The 15,378-nt window shown below is 32.5% G+C and overlaps 1 protein-coding gene across 2 annotated transcripts; it reads left to right on the top strand.

Moving 5' to 3' along the window:
* The first annotated feature begins 1,386 nt into the window (after positions 1–1,386).
* Positions 1,387–7,492, top strand: LOC139517984 (glycoprotein 3-alpha-L-fucosyltransferase A-like). 2 transcript variants are annotated; one of them, XM_071309569.1, is made up of 2 exons: positions 1,387–2,592; positions 7,140–7,492. In XM_071309569.1, the coding sequence occupies exons 1-2, from the start codon at positions 1,628–1,630 to the stop codon at positions 7,462–7,464; spliced, it is 1,290 nt and encodes a 429-aa protein (XP_071165670.1). In that variant the 5' UTR covers positions 1,387–1,627; the 3' UTR covers positions 7,465–7,492. The 2 variants fall into 2 exon arrangements, with proteins under 2 accessions (XP_071165670.1, XP_071165671.1); XM_071309570.1 differs by lacking the exon at positions 1,387–2,592 and adding an exon at positions 4,537–5,523.
* The last annotated feature ends 7,886 nt before the right edge of the window (positions 7,493–15,378 follow it).

A 15,378-nucleotide genomic window follows, 5' to 3' on the forward strand; every position in this document is an offset into this window, starting at 1 on the left:
AATCTATGTATTCCTTGTAAATGACTAATTAATTAAAATCTTTACTAAATTTTTCCATATTTTAAAAGATTTGGTTTCTAAGTTTGTCAGTACATTTAGAAAACTTATTTCCAATGAGAAAGCACATCCGAATGTGTACGGATACGTTGTTTATTCACCCCGGAAATTTAGATACGATCCTTGTAAACTAATCGATACGTTAAATTGTAGGACTCTAAAGTGCAATGGGGATGCTAAAGTACGATGGTCACGCTAAAGTGCGATGGTCTACGCCAAAGTCCGATGCCTCCATACGCCAAAGTGCGATGGTCCGCGAAAGTATAGACGTACCAAACTAAACGTGGTTTCATATTTTAAGATGAAAATGATGTTATTAATTTATTTTATTTTGTACGTTATGATTATTTACACTATTTTATTTTTTACGTTATGATTATTTGCCTTCAGAGCCTACGATTGCGCTAATCTTGAAAATTCGCACCTTTCTCGAAAATTTCAGGCACAAAACCATGTTGCAATGTTCCCTTCAGACTTTCAAGGAACATATTAATGAAAGTGATAGTGAAAATTCACAGGCACTTGTCTCAGAAAAAAAACTCTGAGACAAGTGCCTATGTGAACACTTTGTGATGACATCGTCCACGAAGTAGGATATAAACCAGTGGGATGAGTTGAGAACGTCACTAGAATAAAAATATGACAGAAGCTTGTTACGGTGATATCTTTAAAAAATTGTTAAACTATGTGGAAAATAATCGTACAAAAAGGACCGAACCAGATGTTGCCAAGGGCACGATGTCATGGTGAAACATCTTCCATTTACCCTTGATTTTAATATACTATACTATTAAGGCTTACGCACACTAGTTATCGCTTTATATTCTGTTTATTTACATGATATGTTCAATCTTTCATTTATGTCCTATCTGTAGCCCATACTGTCTGTTAACTGAATTGTTTCATTCAAACATGTAAAAAAAAAACCAAAACAAAACAACCTGGAAAGCAAAAATACATGCATATACAAATTTTATAACAAAGATGCTATTTAAGTCAGGAATTGAACCAGTAAATCAGCTAATAATGATAGGGATTATAGTTTGACCTTTGCAGTCTGCACATATATCGCTCATGAATCATGTAGGCTTATACTTTAAATACATTAACTCCATGGAAAGCTTACAAAAAATATTTTAATATGTATTGAAAACTCATGGAGATGAAAGCGTCTTAAAAATAAGTTATGCATGAATGTACAAGTATGTTGCTTGTAAATTTAAATTAAATTTGTCAAAATCAAACCATGAATAAATCATTTAACGAAAAAAACTCTTTATGATGTCAAATTAGCATTGATTTACATATAGAATGCTCTTAAGCTTGTTTTGTTATTTCACTATACTAACCATTGGGATATCTCATAAAATTTCGGAATACAACCAACATTTGAGGAAGTTCTGTGACATGACGTTTACCATTCTTAGATAAATGACAATACAAAGTAAGAAACTTATTCAAATGTGCATATATAGTCACTGTGGATTTATTATCATTAATACATTATAGACTGTGCAAAATTTCCTTCCCTAACAGTAACCGACAGAGAGAAAAACAATACGATAGTAGTATGTTTATGCACGTAAAGTTTATTGTGGAAATGATAATACTGATTTTGTGTTTAATTAGAACAACTGTTTACGGTTGTAGAAATTATAATTTTTTAGGATATAATACATTAAAAGACTGGACTAATTGTTCATATGATGAGTTGAACCAGATTAACACAACGGAACAGCTGCCTGTCAATCTAAATATGAGCAATGTGATCACTGAAGGGAATGGACAACAAAATAAACAGACTGGTGTAAGAGATATTCGGAGTATATGGGATATAGGGAAAGGAGACAGAGTACTACAGCAACTGTCGCATGGAAAACATCAGGACGGCCTGTCCCCGACAAAACACATTTGGTTAGAATGGGGTCCTTCATTCTGGGGTATAAGAAAAGGAACAGACACGTTTCGTCAGTGTGATGTACACAAATGTAATATACTGTCAAGAAACCACAATAATTCTCAGGTTAATGCTCGCTTATTTTCTGATGGTGTGAGTTTTCTTGATTTGCAAGCACTCAGGGCAATCAATAGGACGTCATCTGAAATCTGGATAATTCATACATTAGAAAGTCCAATGGCAGCAAATAATTTCCAAACTTTAGATAATATGTTTAACTGGACTGCTACATATAGAACAGATTCTACAATAGTAACACCTTATGCAAAGTGGACGTCTTTCAGGGACCATATCAATTCCGACTTCAGTAAAATCAATTATGCAGAAAACAAAACAAAGAAAGTAGCAATGTATGTTTCTAATTGTCACACTTCAAACAACAGACTGGTATATGCAGAGGAGTTGGCGAAACACATACACGTTGATATTTATGGCGAATGTGGTAATCTAAGTTGCTCTAAAAACGACAATAAACATTGTATGCACATTTTAAGAAAGGATTATAAATTTTACTTGGCATTTGAAAATAGCAATTGCCGGGACTACATTACTGAGAAATTTTACACGAATGCACTTCGGTAAGTAAATGGTACTAATGACATTAATTTAATTCATGAAAGTTAAGACAAACATAAAAAAAGATCTAAAATAATGCCCAAAATGGCCTTATATTTACAGGGTTGCATCTAAATTAATGACGGGTTTCAGTAGAGCAGGAGGATCTGCTTACCCTTCAGTAGCATCTGAGATAACCTCTGTGTTTATTGGAGGGCATTTTGTTCAGTCCATTTTTATTTGTGTTTTTTGTGAATATGTTCGTCTTTTTGGTGTCTTCCGTCTATTGCCTTGGCGTTCAAAGTCTTTTCTTGTTTACTTTTTTGTAAATGGAGCATAAAAACTAAATAAAACGATATTAGAACATAAAATATGGTACATAAACCTAAACCTAAACATGTTACTGTCATCGTATTGTTAAACATGTTACTGTCATCGTCTTGTTAAACATGTTACTGTCATCGTCTTGTTAAACATGTTACTGTCATCGTCTTGTTAAAATTTCGAATGCCTCATTAAATATGCTAAATTCTCATGTTCGAAATTGAGTGCCGATTTATTTTCATTTTCCGAAAAATAGATGTAACCTCTGTCCAATAATACGTTCTAACTAGATCAGATTTTCAGAACCTTATATATTTACTTTGCAAATGAATGTTTTTCAAAGAATAATTTTCCTATTTTTTTTTTTTTTAACTTTATGGTAAATCAAAGTTCAAACCTGCATGTGTGTCGTTACTTTTGTTGACTAGTATACATATAAAGGCTAACATGGAATAATTCGTGACAAATTGAAAAAAAAAATGTTAGATAACAAGAGTATCAGCAGTCAACAGCATAGTATAATATTTAGCAGGTTGAGTTTCCGATGAAGTGTGTAAAGTCATTAAAGATCAATTTGAATTTATTAGTTACATGATTTTTAGAAATGTTGTTCTATAGAAGGCTATGATTGTTTGACTGTTGGTCACTTTCACAGGAACCTTAATACTATAGTATTGTTCACTGGTATAAGTATCCTTGACATTCCTTAAATGATGCATGCTGTTGTCGCGCGAAATGTCAACACACAATTAATCAAAGAACCATAAAATAATAAATGTGTAAGTAAAGCACACAAAAAAGATGCACAATGCAGGGTTAAAACCCTACGGATAAAAGAATCCACATCTGTTGTTAAAATACTGGCGCTCAATAAATCAGAAAACATCGGAGACAACACCCCTATAACAGGTTTCGTGAAGTCTTGCCATAAAATTTAACTGCATTCGACATTATTTATGAGAGATTAGTAATAATTTTAATCATCAGTACATGTAGCCTATATGTAAGACTTTCGTTATTTTCCTGAATCTAAATAAATCATTTTTTCAAGGATATTGAGAAATATCGTGGAATATATTTGTTACAAGAATTATACAATAGTATTAAATTATGAGTACATTTATCTGTTTAGCTTGCTTATTAGTTTCATGCATTTGGGGAATTTTTTTTTATGAAATACAATTGCACGTGCATGGTACTCTACATTGCGTCTCGTAGTTTCGAGTTATTGGGGATACTATTAAATTGTACCCTTAAACTAAACAGAAACTTAAATGGCTGTAAGGCAACACGATTTACCAATTTGTTATATCAGAGTATATATCTGAAACAACTCCTGATAGTCGAATTAATCACATGATCACATATAATCCATAAAACTGGGAATCACACACCATCAACGATTGTGCAAGTGAATATGGTAACAGCTATTAAACCATTGTTTCCTGTTATCTATATCTCGTCTAGTTTTAGTATAAACAGATTTAACTAATTCTCCTATTAGTTAAGTTTTACTGGAGTCTAAGCTTTTTCCATTGATTGATATAAATGGTTTTCTGATGTTTTATCGTTTTATTCATTGTGCATAAGGTGAACTATTTATTGACAAAACTATATTTAGACAACTTTTTATCAATTTAAATTTCCGTCAACCTCGAACGAGTACCTTTACATTTTATCTGTGTACAAATTTTTATCAGCGCACCTGTGTGTGTAGGAATCGGAATGGAAAGGCTATATAGAGACTTTTTGTTGATAGTTCTCATATTTTTAGCAATTACTGTGGTGATCAACTTTTCTCCAAGTAACATTTTGGTTCGGAATGAACAGGATGTTGGTATGCAATGCAACGTGAAAGGGACCTTTGAACAACCAGTAAAATCGACTATTAAATCTCATTTGTCAACAAAAGTTAAAATACCTGATATTTACAATACAGACAAAGGTGACAGGATAGTTGAACAAATGAATTTTGTACCCAAAGGAGAAATTATTGGAACAAAATATATTCTAATACCCGACATAGGAAGTTTCGGTATTGATGAAGGACAAGTGCCATTCGAAAAAAGTGAATGTAAGGTAAAGAACTGTTTTGTGACATCAATGAGAAAATCCGGCGTCAGATACGATGCTCGTATTGTGTACCAGCAGATCTTTAATACAGACGTTCAGACAATGCAGGACGAAGTACAGCGACACCCAGAGCAAATTTGGATTTATTACAATTTAGAAAGTCCAGTTGTATCCCCGGATTATTTTATGATTGGTCAGGTTTTTAACTGGACGGCTACATACAGACATGATTCTACAATTGTCGCGCCTTACGAGAAATGGAGTGTAACTGATGATTCTCTGTTAATATCCAGGAATTATGCTTATGGGAAAACTAAAAAAGTAGCTATATTTGTATCAAACTGTGACACTACCAACCAGAGAATTCAATACGTTAATGAATTGTCTAAACACATTGTAGTAGATATTTATGGTGCTTGTGGGAATTATACATGTGGTAGAGAAATAGAACAGGAATGCTTTGATATACTTAAAAAGGACTATAAATTTTATTTAGCATTTGAGAATGCAAATTGTAGGGATTATATTACAGAAAAATTCTTCAGAAATGCCCTCTTGTAAGTTTTATATACACTTTGTTTTATCACAGTAGATAACATGAAGGAAAATCTCCAGGTATTATGAAAGATAATAGATAACCATATACATGTATTAGTCTAATGAATATATTTATCAGTTTAATACATGTAGGTTATAACGTGTCCTATTATTACCGGATTGCCTATGTAACATACATTGTCAAATATATATCATTGTTTACACTAACCACACTCGGTTTACATGTACTGTGCATACATCAGTCCTGTATATGGGTGAGGACTATATATTGCACTCTATATGTCATTAGGTCAATTATTGTCGTTGGGTTGCTGTGTAGCTGACGTATACCTTCGTCACAAAATCATTTTAAAATATATTCTACTATAGCTTTTCAAATGTTCCATCGGTTAGTCTAGTTGTCTAGAGCATGCATTTAAATAACACGAGAAATAACTATATATATATGCATTTCTGTACAAATTAACAAGTTACAAATGATATTTCCCTGCAGGATGTAACAATACATTAAGATTAATGCCTAAATTTGCACATACTCGTATATCAAATGCACTGTAACTGATATTTGCTACAGTATTAATGCATTACTGTGCAATTGACGTACGACACTCAAGGCATTATATAAATTTTATTTTATTATTTTACATGATAGAGGTTCCGTATAAATCCGGTTACAAAGCAGTAAATTGTAAAAATATACATGCATGTATATATATGTATACACATAAACCTTATTTTGTAAAAACAAACAAACAAGTTTAGGATGACACATATACAACAATCAAACAAAATTAATTCCATGCAATTGTCTTCAAGAACACCAAAGCTTCAAGACAAACACAAGCTGGAAAGAACAGTTGCACGTACGAGCACGTACGTGTATGCAGTGTTATGGTTGTTTTCATGAGTATTGAATACTATGATTTCAATGATGTGATGTACATACATGATCACTTATAGATTTTTTTCTAAAATTATCAGAATAGGGTATCATCAATTTATTTGAAACTTTTATAAAAGAGTTATGCATGTACAAGTCATTAGTTTTCTCGTTTTAATTGTTTACATTTGTCATTTCCGGGCCTTGTGCAGCTGAACTGCGGTTTGGGTTTTGCCAATTACCGTACGATGACCTATACAGTTGTTAATTTCTACGTCATTGGGTCTCTGTTGGAGAGTTGTCTAATTAGCTAATACCACACCTTCTTATTTTTATATTGAATTATGCAGGAATGAATTGCAAAAAAATAAAAATAAAAATTGACAGATACTGCAAAATGATTAAACTGGGATGAAATTCAAGACGTTTTTACTGCCAACAAATCATGATTAATTTAGATTAAAAAAAACCCAGCTAAATGGTAAAAAAAATAATTATCAGAGCCTTCATATCATTTCTTGATTTAAGAATACTGTCCTTTGGTCTTTACTTAATAACATTTCTATGTACATGTATGTAAATTCTGTCTTATCACCCAGTTTAAATCAATATTCATTTCCATTTGTACATAATAATTTCCATTTGTACATAATAATATATGTAAAATATTTGGATTACATAATGACCATATTAGTTTCATTGTAAGAGGTCTTTAATGTATTCTTTCTTTTTCAGGAATAATGTTTTGCCTGTTGTAATGGGAGCACATCCAGATGATTACAAAAGATCAGCTCCGCATCATTCATACATACATGTGGAAGATTTCCAATCTCCCAAACATTTAGCAGAATATTTACATACATTAGACAAAAATGACCAATTATATAATCAGTATTTCAAATGGAAGGGAACCGGATCGTTTATAGATACTAAGTTTTGGTGTAGGCTATGTGCAATGTTAAATGACCCTTATAAACCAAATTTAATAGTAAGTGAACTGGACAGATGGTGGCGCTCAGAACGAAGTTGTATACGTGCAGATCAAAAGTGGATTACATAATTCTTATAATAAACTATTTTAATTTTAATGTCTTCCTATCAAAATATTACAGCAATAGCATAATGGTATGGTTATTACTGTTGTGTAAAATAGAGCTGCATGCATCCCGAGCTTTACCTTTGAAGGCAACACACATATATATACCCGTGCATATATATGTGCAATATGTAATTTGGTCCAGCAATACTTTACATGCACACAATGGATTGAAAATTTTCGCACTTTTCTTATCGAGATTTTGAACCCATGTTTTTTCTGCAGATCCCATCACGGCAACTCCGCCTGTATGGCTTGGAGTGTCATTCGTTCTAATTCTAATTAATTTTAAACGAAATTGTCAAAATAAACCAAAAACTACATTTGGATTCATCGGAATCAACAGTAAATGGTCAAAATCGCAGTTATCATTTTATTAGTGTTGCCTTTCCTAAATCAACCCATTACCACGGCCGACACTCGGCTAACCGAGAGATTGGTCGGTTAATCTATATTGAGTATGCGGCTATATCGGCGGTTGGTCTGTTAATCGGGTTGGCTAAAGTCTGTTAATCAGGTGTTATCGAGAAAATCATTGAAAGTTCAGCATGTTTCATGGTATAACTTTCTAAATATATTTTCATCATAAAAAGTATTCATGTCTAACAAAACAATTCAATGTACTAAATTCAGTGGTGTAATTATTATTTTTCTAGCTTCGATGTACGATCTATAAAATGAAAAGGCGGGTTACTCATCAATAAATTTATACACATTTTACACACATAAAATGTACACAAAATGACACATTGGTTAAATTTACTTGCATTCAATATTTTGAACATCGAAAAAAGAAAGGCATTATGTTTGTTAACCATATTGATATCATTGTGTGAAAAATCTACACGAAAATCTGTATTTTGGTGACATAAATCAATCTTTATTTAAAACCTGGTCTGTTAATGGGTCGGATGTATAAAACTCGGTCTGTTAATTGGTCTGTTAAGAGTTATGAATGGCAATAAAAGTATAATTTTATTGATATATGGGGTGTTATTGGATCAAATGAGTAGGCTCAAGACGAGCGGCTAAAATATACGGAAACACCACATGAGCAATGAAACATAGCATATACGGAAACAACACATGAAATTGAAAATTGATAAAAATGTTTTCAAAAAGTGTAATATTAAAGTAATATTAATTTCATCCAAGAATGATCGCATATATCATGTTGATTCTGCTTAATTGTCATGCATGACACAAATTTGTCATCTAAATTGGTAACCAATATATATAAATCAGAGATAAACGTCGTAATGTAACTAAACATCAGTAAGTAAAATATATTGGGATGACAAAATATGAAAAGAAAGAAAGAATAATGAGAAAGATAAACAAAATGTAGGAAAACAATAACATAACAATTTAAAGAGTACAGAAATCAACAAAAAACCCAATCCGGACCCTCATGGTATACACGAGAATCTGGATGGAAACGCAGAATATAGAATAATATATAAGGACAGTAGAGAGTGATACATTGCTAAAAACGAGTTAAAAATAATACTTGTTTAAGAATACACACATGAAACACCGATGGCTGTTGAAACAGTAACGGATTGCGATGTACTTATATTGGTGACAAATTCTAGAGGTTTACATGCGGACAACTATGGTGGCAGGTTAATGCCATTTTGCGTTTTAGCGCTTTAGCGTTTTCGCCTTACATATTCTATATGGCGCACTCTATATCCTCTGCACTTATGTAGAAAGGAACTAAACGGAATAAAATTAATTGAAACTTAAAATAACCAAATGTAGCTGCATTCGCTCCTTTCCGTTTACTTCTTTAGAGTGATTTGTAAACAACATATGATTAAGTAATAGAAGAAAAGAACCAATTGGATGATGCTGACGAATTAGGGTTTAACGTCCAGTGACAAATATCATGTCATATGTGAACGAGAACACGTTATATGTACCCTGTGTTGTATTAGAAAGACACATTCAGTCGGAATTGAGAACGTGCTACTTCAAACAGACACAAAACTTAAGGCTGATTGAAAACGTCAATAAAAAATGCATGCATATCGAGAGGCCAATACATATCACGCTACATTGAAGTGACACACCCTTCAATAAAATGCAAAGAAAGTCAAAATAAAAATGCTCTTTCTAGGATACTGTGGCACCGTATTGTCATTTGTGTTTACTCAGGAACATCTCATCTTAAATTTGTCGTGGCTAAATAACTCTTAACTGACACAATTTCAATTGTCCAACCCATTAACAGACTTTATTCCCATAATTTTCACTAAAACGTGGTATTATTCACGTTATTCTACAATTATGAAATATTTAATAATGTCAATTTATTTTTAGAACCACAGTACTATTTTTTGTCCTTTAAATGATATCTAAATTTGTTTGTTTCGCCTTTTATTCAAAAAATTGCTATGCGTATAAGCATAAATACTACATACTTGCGCGACGCCTTTTAGTTTTACTGAAAACTGCGCAGACTAAGAAATGTTTTTACAAATGCAAAATGTTCTATGATAGATATCATTTTGTCAGACACTTTTCTTTTTTTGATTTGGTTCTTATAACATGCCAAAAATCTGTATATCTAATAGAGTTTAACATTAAATTAAGCGTTTTACTCTTAACAGACGTATAACCAACCCGATTAACAGACCAATCGCCCATATAGCCGCATACTCAATATAGATTAACCGACCAATCTCTCGGTTAGCCGAGTGTCGGCCGTGATTACTGTTCTACAAAATATACAGTAATGGACAAAAGCACAGTAACAAGTTATAAAGATGCATTTCCTAGTTCGATCATCAAATGTTCTACAAAATATCTATAATACTTACGACCACCAAATGTTCTACAAAATATCTATAATACTTACGACCACCAAATGTTCTACAAAATATCTATAATACTTACGACCACCAAATGTTCTACAAAATATCTATAATACTTACGACCACCAAATGTTCTACAATATATCTATAATACTTACGACCACCAAATGTTCTACAATATATCTATAATACTTACGACCACCAAATGTTCTACAAAATATCTATAATACTTACGACCACCAAATGTTCTACAAAATATCTATAATACTTACGACCACCAAATGTTCTACAAAATATCTATAATACTTACGACCACCAAATGTTCTACAATATATCTATAATACATACGACCACCAAATGTTCTACAAAATATCTATAATACTTACGACCACCAAATGTTCTACAATATATCTATAATACTTAAACAGATAGACAACTTATTTTGCGAGTTTCTATGGAACAATAAAAAATGATTACATAAAACGAAGTGGTTATAAATAGTTATATGTATTACATTGGAAAACTTTTATAAATGAACAAAATAGAAAGTTACTCGGAGGGAATCGAAAGTAACAAAATAACTCCTGAATAGTAATTTAAGTAAAAATCGTCAATATCGAACTTTACCTCCATTTTGACACCAGTCACAACCTTTAGAAAGAAAAAAAATATAAAGAGAATTGTTGTTTGAATGGGTTATAAGTTATTGGACAGAACCTTCAGGTAGACGCGCTCGACTGCCGTACTTTACTATTTTCATCATATTGGCATTTTCATCCAGAAAGGCTCGACAAATAACAAAGTTATCAATTTCCAATATGAAATCTAACTAAAGATTTTATACTCAAACACTTTTATACATGTGTAAACTGTTTGAAACATAATTTTGTAAAAACAAGTTTCTGTGACAAGGACTTATTCCTGCCTTCAAAATATTTTAAATACGTTGTTTGCACTGAATTGATATTCAATTTTCTATATACCAAATACTTTACAATTAGAAAGCTTGTTTTACTTTGATTTGAGCGAACTTATTCACTCAAATACAATCCCTTATGTTACTATCCATGCTTAAGAAAGGGACTATATTCAAGTGGTCAAATTCGCACAAAACAAGGGTTCATAAATTACACGTACTATTCTCCAGCAGTGAAAAGATAGAGACCAATATCTGTTTAAAAATAATATGACCAAAGGGGAGTAACACTATCTTATAAGATAATTTAATACAAATACATCATGAATGTGACCTATCGAATTAGACTATTTACCGGATTTGTAATCACATAAGCAACACGACGGGTGCCACATGTGGAGCAGGATCGGCTTACCCTTCCGGAGCACCTGACATCACCCCTAGTTTTTGGTGGGGTTCGTGTTGGTTATTCTTTAGTTTTCTATGTTGTGTCATGTGTACTATTGTTTTTCTGTTTGTCTTTTTCATTTTTAGCCATGGCGTTGTCAGTTTGTTTTAGATTTATGAGTTTGACTGTCCCTTTGGTATCTTTCGTCCCTCTTCTATATGCATCCATGACACATGATCAAGAACACACAAAAGGCAAAGGAACAACGCTTGCATTGATGCGGTATTGGTTTTGCTCATTGTTGCAGGCCTTACGGTGATTATAGGTGTCAGTCCACCTATTCACTCGCTCAAATTTAGAACGTAAAAATAGCACTACCGTTACCATGGTTACAAATAAAATAGTGCTTTTGATGTCATTAATTGTTTACTTCAACTAACCAACAAATTTGAAGAAATCAAACTTTTTTTAAAGAGAAGTATATGAAAAAAAATTGAGCCATAATTTACTTATCCACGAACTTGCATTTACAATTGAGGTTTAATCCTCTCCACATTTTTTTATTTCGAGCGTCACTGATGAGTCTTTTGTAGACGAAACACGCGTTTGGAGTAAATATAAAATTTTAATCCTGGTATCTATGATGAGTTTATCTCCATAGTATATTAAAGATTTCCAGAAATCCCAGTTTTTTTAGCAGTACTTGTCTAGTTATCACTTTCGTACAAGACTTTCAACAAAGGTTGAAAATAAGCATGTAGAAAGATGATTGAGTACAAAAAGAGGGACGAAAGATACATGAGGGACATTCAAACTCGTATGTCGAAATATACAGAAAAACCCATGGCAAAAAAGAAACGAAATGACCAATAGACAAACAATAGTACACAGAACACAACATAAAAAACTAAAGACAAAGCAACACAAACCCCACCTAAAAACTTGGAGTGAACTAAGGTGCTCGGGAAGGGTAAGCAGACCCTGTTCCACATATGGCACCTGTCGTGTTCCTCATGTTATTGGAAATCCGGTAATAAGTAAATTCGGTTGTTGACATTCGGGAGAAGTGTACGGGATTGTAGTAACGACGTTCGGAAATTTAGGGTACACATAGTTTCTATGAGGTTAAACTTCAGGTTAAATATTTAGAAAGCTTTGAAATTTGCAAAATTTGGTTTAACAGATTCTCAAAAAGTGTCCAACTTTCAGTATATATAATAGTATGCTAAAACTTTCTGGAGGAAAATGCAGTTGTAAGTGCTTAATGAAAGTTTGTAGAATTCTTGAGTCAGAATATTAATAATATTAAACACAATTTAAATTTATTGTGATAAGATTAAAATATATTATGGTCCGATTTATGCGTAATTAATGTGCGTACAGTGTCAGGGTAACACATTTTAAATGATTATATATATATATATATTATGCTGTTCCATAAGTATAGTGTTTTGTTTGAAAACCATAACGGAGGGGGTCGGTGACGACACTTCCCGGGACGTGTAGTGGCCAGTACTTCGTCCCTATTCGACCATCGGGATACCTGATATCAGATTATGGCTGAACAACAAACAATTAATCAAATGAAAACTATATTTTATTTACAAATGTACAATAATTGCATGAATTTAAACAAAGTCGGATAAAACAGGAGTCAGAAAACTTTCTTAAATGGAGTTCAAAAATAAAGTAATTTTAAATGTAAAATGAAAAATAGAGTGTTCCCAGAGTTAGTCTTTTAAGTAAAATAAGGTAAATTTGCTTCGCGTTGTGTTTTAATGTAGAAAATTGCACCAAAAAGGGGTGACTAACTCTGGCGAACTGCACCGAAGTGGTGACTAACTCTGAACTCGGATGGGCTGCTGAGTCCGGCGAGTATTTGGAGGCCTGTGCAAGGCCGACTCCGACTGAATATCAAATGATATCCTAAACTTGTCATTAATCAGGAGAACTTTAACATAAAAGGTACTGAAGAAAAGTTAAACAAATGATTACTCTTAAAACATGATAAAAGCATCAAAAGTTAAACAATGAAACAGTTAAATTAACATTCTTTACTTTTATCCTACTATATTTAAATCAAATTTAACTTAAAATAAACATTTTAAAATACTAAATAATTAATCTGTCCAAATTAAGGGGAATTAACCTAGGCATATCAAGGCACATCTATTACACTTGAAATGACCCAAATATTGATTATGAATTGATGATCAGACAACTATAGTCACTAACTTCTACATCATTTGGTCTCTTAGACTCTAGTAGAGAGCTGTATTATTGGCAATTGATACAAGAAGTCATTTCCAATAAAATTTAGACTTAATCAGAATGGTCGATAAATCAATACAATCGAGTAAACACACTGGCCATATGTAACTTTTCCTGGTTTTGTAGTGATTTATGATTGGACATTTACTATGGAAAGCCAACGGGGTCAAAATTCTTAATTCGTAACTTGTAACTGTGCAATTTCTAAATTGTTAATTCGTAAATTGTTAATTTGTAACTTGTTATTGTGAAATTCATAATGCTTAATTCGTAAATTGTCAATTTGTAACTTGCACCTTTGTAGTTTCAACATTCTTAATCGGTAAATTGTCAGTTTGTTACTTGTAACTGTGCAATTTCATCATAATGCTTCATTCGTAAATTGTCGATTTGTAACATGTATCTTTGTATCAAAATTCAACATTCTTCATTTGTTAATTGTCAATTTGTAACTTGTAGATTTCAAAATTCTTTATTTGTCGATACCTGTATCTTGGTATTGCATAATGTCATTCTTTTCATAGAATAAATGACGTATTTAACTAAATCTATTGGATGTGTATTGACAGATATTTTAGTCTTCGGTGCATCATTTTTCTTATAAGTTGTGATTGGGTTTTTTTACTACTATCAGATCTGTACTTAAGTGTTTTTTTTTGGTTTGTTTTGGGAATGAACATGTTCCCTGTGATGTCCACTCTGTGTTTTTGTCAAATTTATTTCTGCTTTGTGTCTATCTGATGAGTTAATTTTGATTTTTTTTTCTTTTTCTATGTTGCAACAATCCAGCATGCATATGTTCCACTGTTGTTGAGATAAATGGTCACGAAGATGTTTCACTGTCTTTGTGACATATGTCCATGCATATGTTCCACTCGTTGTGACAGATGATCACGTATATGTTTCACTGTCTGTGACACATGACCATGCATATGTTCCACTCGTTGTGACAGATGGTCACGTATATGTTTCACTGTCTTTGTGACATATGACCATGCATATGTTCCAGTGTTGTTGAGACAAATGGTCACGTATATGTTTCACTGTCTTTGTGACATATGACCATGCATATGTTCCAGTGTTGTTGAGACAAATGGTCACGTATATGTTTCACTGTTGTTGTGACATATGACCATCCATATGTTCCAGTGTTGTTGAGACAAATGGTCACGTATATGTTTCACTGTCTATGTGACATATGACCATCCATATGTTCCAGTGTTGTTGAGACAAATGGTCACGTATATGTTTCACTGTCTTTGTGACATATGACCATGCATATGTTCCAGTGTTGTTGAGACAAATGGTCACGTATATGTTTCACTGTTGTTGTGACATATGACCATCCATATGTTCCAGTGTTGTTGTGACTGACGAACATGTATATGTTCCACTGTTGTTGTGACAGATTACCACGTATATGTTTAACTGTCCTTGTGACATATGACCATGCATATGTTCCAGTGTTGTTGAGATAAATGGTC

Source organism: Mytilus edulis, chromosome 3, assembly GCF_963676685.1.
Source record: "Mytilus edulis chromosome 3, xbMytEdul2.2, whole genome shotgun sequence".
In the NCBI taxonomy this organism is placed as follows: Eukaryota; Metazoa; Mollusca; class Bivalvia; order Mytilida; family Mytilidae; genus Mytilus; species Mytilus edulis.